Source organism: Anguilla rostrata, chromosome 12 (genome assembly GCF_018555375.3).
Source record: "Anguilla rostrata isolate EN2019 chromosome 12, ASM1855537v3, whole genome shotgun sequence".
In the NCBI taxonomy this organism is placed as follows: domain Eukaryota; kingdom Metazoa; phylum Chordata; class Actinopteri; order Anguilliformes; family Anguillidae; genus Anguilla; species Anguilla rostrata.
The window spans coordinates 40,400,173-40,410,456 of record NC_057944.1 but is presented as its reverse complement, the minus strand read 5'-3'; the positions used below and the strand labels follow the sequence as shown (position 1 = coordinate 40,410,456).

The window sequence follows — 10,284 nt, the reverse complement described above, 5'->3', positions numbered from 1 at the left end:
ACGCGCGCCCCAGCGTTCCACGCCAAACCTTGACTGCACCGGCCCTGGTGTTTTATGGGAAATCTATTTCCACTTAAAACTGGCGAGAGCTTTCAGATGGACAAACCTTGACTGCCCAGAGCCTGACTGTGTCTGTGCCTGGAAAGAGCCAAACACAGAGAGAGAGTGAGATGGAAAAAAGAGAGGAAGAGGTGAAACAAAAGAAGATGAGGGCCTCAATATACAAACACACACACACACACACACGCACACACGCGCACACAGCACAGCAGGCAACACTATCCCGCTAACAATGAGAAACCACACACACGCACGCGCACACACACAAACACACAAACAAACACACACACACACAAACAAACAAACACACACACACACGCACACACAAACAAACATACAGCACAGCAGGCAGCAATGAGAAACGCTACACATTCCACAGAAAGCGTTGGTTTTACACAATGCATTGCTACTGGCCATCTGTTTATTTTATTTAATCAAATCATGTTTAAAATCCCACTCCATACTTCTTTATGCACACACACACACACACACACACAAACGCATACACACACACACACGTTCTTCTAATCCCTCATCCAGCTGAAATTAGCCTACCATTCTTTCATCTGTACTCTGATCATGTTGATAATAAATCATGGTCCCTGAATATTTAAACAATGTTCAAAAAGACTGGAGATTTCCATAGAAGCTTCCAAGCTCTCACCACATCTGGAGGATAACTAATGCACTGTACTGGAAACCAGCCAACATTCACAAAATAGGCGACAATCATTCACCTCCCCCCAGCACGGGAAAAAGTAAAATAAAATGGGAGGAAACTTAAATTAAGAGAAAGGTGATTAGCAAACTGAAGAACACCTCAGCGACTGAAGTTAAGAAATGTAAAAAATGTAAGAATGGCCACAGTTCGGAGTGTGTTGTTCTTAAACCGAGTTGTCTTCGGTCTAATTGGTCAGTTACAGCTCAAGTGTGGCAGTATCTCACTACAGACGTGTGACAGGGTACAGTCAGTGTGTCACTGCTTGTCAGCCAGTCCTGCCAAACCCCACAGCCCTCCAGAGCCTTGCTTAAGTAAAGAAACAAACAGAATTGCATCATTTTTTCCAGCATGTGTGCGTGTGTGAGCGCGTGTGCACTTTAGACTTCTTTAAATGTAAATCTCTCACGGTTCGATAAGCTGTGGTGGGAGTTGTTTTTAAAAAAGAAGAGAAGCAGAGAGAGAGAGGAAGGAAGAGAATGTACTGCAGTTAGACACAAAGGCGTAATCCAGGACAATCTCCATTACACTCAGGAGCAGACAAATCACCATTACTCTCGAGTGTAAGCCTGTGTGTGTGCGTGCGTGCGTGCGTGCGTGTGTGTGTGCAGCTTCGTGCCCTTCCTCTCTGGCTACATGGGCGAGCTCCGCCCCTGTTCCACAGCTGTGTGCGCCCGTGTGCATACCTGCCTCCCATCCTTACTGCAGGGGGCGGTAGTGAGCCTTTACACACGGATACAGTGTTAAAGGGCCCCATTAACAGGGTTAAGAGCATCATTATGAATCTCTTCACCTGAGGCACATAATTACAGGCTGCTCACCGCTTCAGCTGCCCTGGAAAACATCATCAGTGTAAGCGTGCTCACACTCACACACGCGCGCACACACACGCACACATATACACACACGCACACATATATACACTCACTCACTCACTCACACGCGCGCACACACACGCACACATATACACACACGCACACATATATACACTCACTCACTCACTCACACACGCGCGCACACACACGCACACATATACACACACGCACACATATATACACTCACTCACTCACTCACACACGCGCGCACACACACGCACACATATACACACACGCACACATATATACACTCACTCACACACACGTGCGTGCGCGCACTCACACACGCGCGCACACACACACACACATATACACACACGCACACATATATACACACACGCACACATATACACACACACGCACACATATATACACTCACTCACTCACTCACACACGCACTCACGCACACACTCACACACGCGCGCACACACACGCACACATATACACACACGCACACATATATACACACACGCACACATATACACACACACGCACACATATATACACACACGCACACATATATACACTCACTCACACACGCACTCACGCACACACTCACACACGCGCGCACACACACGCACACATATACACACACACGCACACATATATACACTCACTCACTCACACACGCACTCACGCACACACTCACACACGCGCGCACACACACGCACACATATACACACACGCACACATATATACACACACGCACACATATACACACACACGCACACATATATACACTCACTCACTCACACACGCACTCACGCACGCGCGCACACACACGCACACGCACACATATATACACACACGCACACATATACACACACACGCACACATATATACACTCACTCACGCACACACTCACACGCGTGCGCACACACACGCACACATATACACACACGCACACATATATACACACACGCACACATATACACACACACGCACACATATATACACTCACTCACTCACACACGCACTCACTCACACACGCGCGCACACACACGCACACATATACACACACACGCACACATATATACACTCACTCACTCACTCACACACGCACTCACGCACACACTCACACACGCGCGCACACACACGCACACATATACACACACACGCACACATATATACACTCACTCACTCACACGTGCGTGCGCGCACACACACACGCGCGCACACACACGCACACATATACACACACGCACACATATATATATACACTCACTCACTCACTCACTCACTCACTCACTCACTCACTCACTCACTCACTCACTCACTCACACGTGCGTGCGCGCACACACACACACGCGCACACACATGCACGCGCGCGCACACGCACATACACACACACATGCTCGGACGCACGCACAGCATTCTGATGTGCGGAAAGGACAAACTTCAAACAATTACTCTATGGAGACAAAGAAAGAGAGGGGGAGGGGAGAGAGAGTGAGATGGAAAAAAGAGAGGAAGAGGTGAAACAAAAGAAGATGAGGAGGGCCTCAATATACAAACACACACACACACAGTGGTTGCACAGCCACGTTAGGAGAAGCAGCTCAGTAAACACACAGTGCGTTGTGTCCCTCAGCCAATGGGAACGGCCGCGTTCCCGCCAGGTCACCGCGACCTTGTTTCTCTCCTCAGAAGCCTGACTGCAGCCAATCAGTTTGCCTGGAGACAGGCATGTGGGCGGGGCTGAGTGACCTCACACAGAGCCCTGCCTGGTCATTTTCTGGCTACTTACAGTAAGAACAAGGACGTGATCACCTTACCCATTCCCCACAGCCTTTAACGCTTTACTGCTCACACAGCATGACCAATTCTTCCCACATTTAGTTCAGCTTTAGTTCAGCTTTGCTCGTTCATCTCCAGTAAATACTCAGAGCCATTAGCAGGGTAGCAGCGTGTAGCTGGATGCCTCTCCTGTCCTGCTCTATCATCTGTGACCCACACGGCCGGACTCTTCCCCCGCTGTCTTCCCCTGCTGTCTTCCCCCGGCCTCCTCGTCCCCAGGGCCCAAAACCGGCCTCCTCGTCCCCAGGGCCCAAAACCGGCCTCCTCGTCCCCAGGGCCCAAAACCGGCCTCGGCGCCTCAGGCCTGCGCCTCCGCCAGCGAACGGCTGTGGCTCCACCGCGCTGGAGTCAGCAGAATGTCAACCGCAGCCACGAACACAGCGAAACCGGACCGGCACAAGGGGACCGGTCCTGTCCTCCCAGGACTCTTTCTGACGGGGGGCGGGGGGCGGGGGTGGGGGGGCCGTGTTCGTGGGGGTGCACACAGTACGATGTAGAAAAACAACAACAGAACAACAGCAGAGATCTTCCCTGATTACGTATTGATCCGGTGCCAGGTCTGTTCCACTGCGGTCAGCATAACCGCCCTGATGCAGTCATTTACACGCAGATCAGGCCTCTTACCTGCACTGGTGAGCAGAGTGTATAAATAAGAGTGGGATGAGTCAACCAGCTGTTTTAACCCTCTCATGCCCCTCCCATACACCCCTACACCCCCACACCCCCCACCCCCACCCCCACCCCCATCACTCCCATCCCCACAAACACTGCTCAGTCCTGGACACAAAGTTGGCAGGTTTTTTCTTAGTATTTATTCATGTAAATTTTGGGAGAGGCCCTAGAAGACATAGATGGCCCTTTCATGAAAGCTCGGGGGAGGGGAAACGGAATGTTCCACAGCGGGGGTGTCCACCTCAGCCTGGAAAGAGATCATTGGTGGATCGAGGTCAGGGCTCAGAATCCACCTGCTAATGGCTTTAACATCACAGCTCTCCCACAGCGCCGAATATGAACTCTACAGGTTAACCACACATGAGCCGATATGACCGGGGAACACACTAACCAGCATCAGGATCACCACAGGCTTCCACAGCCACTCAAAAACAGATCCATTCCGCATAGTCAGGGTCTAATGGCCGCTTCAACAGCTTCGTACAAATTCTCAATCAAACAGAAATGGGAGTACTTTGCAATCCACTGAAAACGTTCTGCAGATGCAGCAGTACCCTGGGTTCCATGCTGCGGACAGTGCGGATCCAGCCGAGGGCATTGTGATGTCTCTGTTCCACACCCAGCCACCCCCGGCACATTCACACATTCTCCCAGGGAGTTTTTATGGTCACATGCTGCAGGAAGCCAAGTGATTATATTTTATATTGGGGGGGGGTTATTATTTCAAATTAGATTTAAGAAGCATGATTGGTGCAGTCCTCTGCACCCCCCCTCACCTCTCATCTGACCTTTACATTCATTCTCAATGTGGAGACATTCTCACATCCTCAGAAACAGTTGCAACATTGTCAAAGGAGAACACAGAATAAGAATGCACACACACACACACAAACAAACAAACATACATACGCACGTACACACACACACACACATACGTACGCACAAACTTCTTAGCCAAGCCAATGGAATGGAAGACAGAGTTCCGACCTCTTGGGTTGATGCCATCAGCACCAATGGCCCAGTTATATCAATCAGCTCATTACAGCACAACCTACTAAACATGTACTAATGACTTCAGAGCAGAAAAAAGCTGAGTAGCACCCAGTAGAGTTGGAGCTTAACTGCCTGTCCCTGAGTAAAGAGACAACGTGAGCAGAGAGCTGCAGAAAGGACTGTGTCCCCACAAAGGAAAGTGGAAAAAAGCATTTTACAAACACTGTCACAGGAGAACTCAGAAAAGGGAAGAGGAACACACAAACACATATGCGTGCATGCACACACACACACACACACACACAATACCCACTCACACACACATCCCAACTCACCACTCACACACACTCCTTTAGGCTGCTGCTGTAACAGAAGTTATTCTTTACTTGAAGCTGCAGAGAAACACAGAGTGATAAAGCAGCTTCAGCTCTGGTGTATCAGTTGGCCAAAAAAAACCCCTAAAGAAATGTGAAAAAGTGGTGTCTGCCAGTAGTTTGCATATATCAGAAGAATTTGTGGTGGGGGTGGGTGTGGGAGCAAAACTGTCACCTCTGGCAAAAAGTGTAAATAAGCGCGTTTGCTCCGTGAAGCATCCTCTGCCTGCTTGGCATTTACACACAGAGCAGAGGAAAATCACTTTCAGCAGCGAGAGCAGTCCTGCAGCCAGCCGACCCCAGCCAGACACACAAACACACACACAGACGCACTCGCGCACGCACTCACACACACACGCACACAGTGAGAGTGCTCTCCAAACCGCAGGCCATCCTCACGGCAACAAAAGGAAAGGGAAAGGGTAGAAAACAAAGGAAAGTATTTCAGACTCTTTCACCCCGATGCATATTTACGCTTTGCTCCATTTTCCCTCCGCTGGAGAGGCTGCAGCTCCAGACGCGGGTTTGATTTTGCTCGGTACAGCTGACCCGCCACGCGCGGCCTCGGGGTCCTGGTGAGATTAAAAACTGGCCGACGTGATGGATTGAGCAGAATCCGGCCCCCGGGCTGGCGGGCAGCAGAGAGGCATGCTGGGTAATTTTCTCACGCAGCACCACAGTGTCCACACTACTGCACCTGCAATCAATTATCTCATCACCCCGGTAACCCCCCCCTCCCCGCCCCGCTCCAGGGTTCTCACATGCTCACCCCACCCCAGCGAGGGCCAGCACAGCTGCCAACCTGAGCAGAGTCACCAGGAGAATGCTCATATTTAGTCAGAGGAAGGAGCAGTTTGTAAAAGAATGAAGGATCTCCCCCCCCCCCAAGAGGTCAGGGGTGCGAGAGATAAGGCCAGGACACACACCTGAGGAGTGCGGATCACAGGTGCTGGGTCATAATGCCACTGACATCTGTCACACTCACTCAGATAAACAATGCTCTGGACCTGGGGAACACACTCCAGCAATCCAACATGGTAAAATGGGGTCACTACACACACACACTGACTCTCTCACACACACACACTCACACACTTCTGAAACCAAGCCAATGGAATGGAAGACAATGGAGTTCCGAGCACTTGGGTTGATGCCAGCAACACCAATGGCCCAGTTATATCAATCAGCTCTTTACAGCACAACCTACTAAACATCCACTAATGACTTCAGAGCAGAAAAAAGCTGAGTAGCACCCAGTAGCAGCTAAACGGCCCATCCCTTAGGCTGAGGAGAGAGAAAGAGGGAGCAGCAAGCTGCCCTAAGGCCTGCTTTTCCCCATGACGGGAGGAGTGGGTGTGGTGTGGAGGCTCCCTGATTGGCGGACTCCTCAGCGCAGTTTGATTTGCATTGCGGTGGATGCTGTCATCAGCGGCTCATGTCCAAACGCAGCGGATTTATCCGCGCATGCGGCGCTGCGAGAACACGTCAGACGAGCCTCGGAACGCATCGCGCAACGCTCCGCTCTGTCCTCCGCCTCCCACACACACGCACACACACACACACACAGACACACACACACACACAGACACACTCACACGCACGCATGCACGCACGCGCACGCATGCACGCACGCACACACATGCATGCACACACGCACGCACGCACACTCACACACACATACAAACACACGCTCACACACGTGCACACACACACACATACATACACACACGCACACACACCACACACGCACACACACATGCGCACCACGCTCACAAACACGCACACGCACACGCACGCACACACACCTTCTCTCCCTGACTTTGACACGGAGCCCGAGGCAGTACATGACCTTGTTTTGTACAAACTAAGAATCTGAGCCTTTACCAGAGGGGGGAGATAACCCTGATAAGTGCTACAGCACGCTGCGATTTGCATGTAGGGGCCTACCTTTCACTGTTTAACCTGCATCAGGCAGCCTGATCACCCTGACTACAGCATGCTGCGATTTGCATGTAGGGGCCTACCTTTCACTGTTTAACCTGCATCAGGCAGCCTGATCACCCTGACTACAGCATGCTGCGATTTGCATGTAGGGGCCTACCTTTCACCATTTAAACTGCATCAGGCAGCCTGATCACCCTGACCTGATTATGATAAACACTAAAGACTCCACTCCTGCTGGATTTCTGACTCGACCGTGAACTCAAGGCAGGTCATAAACCAGATTAGGACATACTGCACAACCTCAAAGAAGCAGATTGCAGGATATCCATGGTGAAGCGGGTTCACTGTGCCACAAATCAACAGATAATACTGATTTTAAAAATAACCATATTCTAACAGTCACTGATGCTTCCCAGATAAAGGACTCAGAGGGTCCAGTAGAGACAGAAGGCAGAGTAATGTGCTAAGAGCAGTGGAACCCGTTCACAATCTTACAGCAGACCCATTATACAGCAGACCCATTATCGCATCTCTGCTTCAAGAGCTACTTCAGAGTACGTAAGGAGCTCTCACTGAACATCACCAAAGACTGGCTCTCATTGGCTGAACACCAATAAAGAATGTCTTTTGTTGGGTGAACAGACCTTAACCCTACAGCATGAATGTGATTTTTTAGGATGATTCAGTCATAAAAAGTTAAGACGGAATCTTCCAGAATAATTAGTCGGTGAATTATGTTAGGCTTGGCATTCCAGTGATATAAAATAATGAAATGTTAATTTGAATGGTTAATTTTAGTTTGCATGAATCAACAACAAGATAAGATACAGTGTATTGCACTACAAGCATTGGGAAATCTTGACACTTAGCATAACTTATTCATATTCATAAAAGTTACCCAAATAAAATTCCCAGTCACAGTTAGATGAGTGAGATAAATAGATAGTAAACAATATCTGGACCCTTCCCACTATGCAGTACACAAACTCCAAGAGCATCTGTCCAGTGCGTACGTTAACGACTGAAATAAAAGACTACTTAAAAATCTGTCGTTGGTCGACTGTCGTCACGGTTCTGATGGAAGGCCAACCTGAACCAAGACCTGCTGCGCGAGCCCGGCGGTTCTCATGACCAAAGAGGCGGAAGCAACGCTACTTGCGCGTGAGCCGATGCCTTGGGATTCACTGGTCCTTTGTCAAGAATCAAGGCATGTTCGTGCGGGTTCCCTTAATGCTTAATTCCGCGCTCCTTTCTTCGCAGAACCTTTACACGTCTGAACGAGTCTAATCCTACTTTACTTCTGAGAACTTCTATAATCGGGTTAAATACTTTATCTACGGTATGGCGCACGAAAGCCTGTTATGTCTGTACCGCTTTAAAAACTTCAAACTAGCTTGAGACCCCAGAGGGATGATGCACGGGGTTTTGGCAAAGCCTCGCGCTAATACACCTGCCTTTTTAAGGCAAGCTTGACACGCAACTCAGAATAGGCGAGTTGCGTGTACCATCACTAGTGCAAGTTAAATCACGAAATTTAAACACCACTTACTTCACCGCCGTGGCCGTCGAAAATTCCAAATATGGACGGATGGCTCTTGTTGACAACATCGGTGAGCACTTCAAAGCGATCTTCCATGTGATCCCGCCGGCCCTGGATGGAATACACCGCGACGTTGTTGCTCTTGAACTCCCAGGTTTTGGAGAATTCGGCGTCCAGGACGTCGAGACCCCCGAGTTTGTCGTTCTGCATGATCTCCGCCACTTTCCCCTTCACCATCTTCACGGCATCGCGGCTGGACTTGACGATAGTCTTCACCTCGTCGGTGTGAAAAAAGTAACTCCATAGAGCCAAGCTTATGCATAGCAGAAACAAGGTTTCTGGCCTGAGTAAAAAATAACGCATGATCCGACCCAAAAGAGACAACAGTGTCATTGTATCTTCTATCATTTATACACACAAGAAAACACTGCTGTCGATTATTGCTCTCGCACACAATTCAGTCCATGATCCGTACAAAGACGTGACCAGTAAGATTAAATGTACACGTAAATGTATCCTCCGTAGCCCAAAAACAGCAAACGACCCGTGTGTTGGCTAACACGCATATGTAGCCGTCGCAGTAGCTAGACAGGACTCTTGAACACTCGAAAAGACACTGCGGAGATCAGCTCCGATTGGACTCAACGAGAGCGCTGATGCTGCCGAGAAGCACAGCCGAGAACGCCGCAATCAAACCCCGCTTGCCCCTTGCCCATCTTACGTATGTCGCGCTGCATCGAACGAACCCGGAGGGCAGGAGACCACGAGCTTGTGCCGGGTGGCTACAAACAACCTTGGAGAAATTTCGGGCTGATATGGTGGGGGGAGCCCCCTCCCCGCCGCCCCTATATCACCTGACAGCTAAGAAATGCCCCAGCTCAGCCGCAGCGAGCCGGCTTCCCTTTCAGTTACACTGAGAAACACCGCAAACTGTCAGAGCGCCGCTGCTGCAGCGCTTCAGTGAATGGATGGACCGCACCATCTATCGCGCGCGGGGAGCGCCGATCAGCTAACGGACCAGCGCCGCGGTCCTTTCTTTTGTTTATAGAAAGGTCATTTTATGTCGGGTGATTCAATTCAAGGTCGACAAGAAATCAATATAGACTCATAGGTGAAGGATCCTGTATTTGTTTGGTTCGGCCTACGGGTTCTACCAATCCCCCTCGGGGTGTTTTGTTTTCGCATTTTCATATAACAGCCATTTCTACGGCAAGTCAAAAGGAACAGTCAAGCAACGTCACATGACAGCAATATATTAAATCGTAGCCTATAATAAAACACAACCAAGTATGTTATAAAGACACAAAGATA

General features: G+C 49.7%; 1 protein-coding gene across 1 annotated transcript in view; it reads right to left on the bottom strand.

Annotated features, from left to right (window-relative positions):
- Positions 1-10,132, bottom strand: part of ppm1lb (protein phosphatase, Mg2+/Mn2+ dependent, 1Lb) — a 53,360-nt gene extending 43,228 nt beyond the window's left edge. Inside the window, exon 1 of the mRNA XM_064303150.1 lies at positions 8,983-10,132. Within this exon, the coding sequence (XP_064159220.1) occupies positions 8,983-9,381 (399 nt within the window). The 5' untranslated portion in view covers positions 9,382-10,132. The remainder of the gene's footprint in view (positions 1-8,982) is intronic.
- Positions 10,133-10,284: the final 152 nt, after the last annotated feature.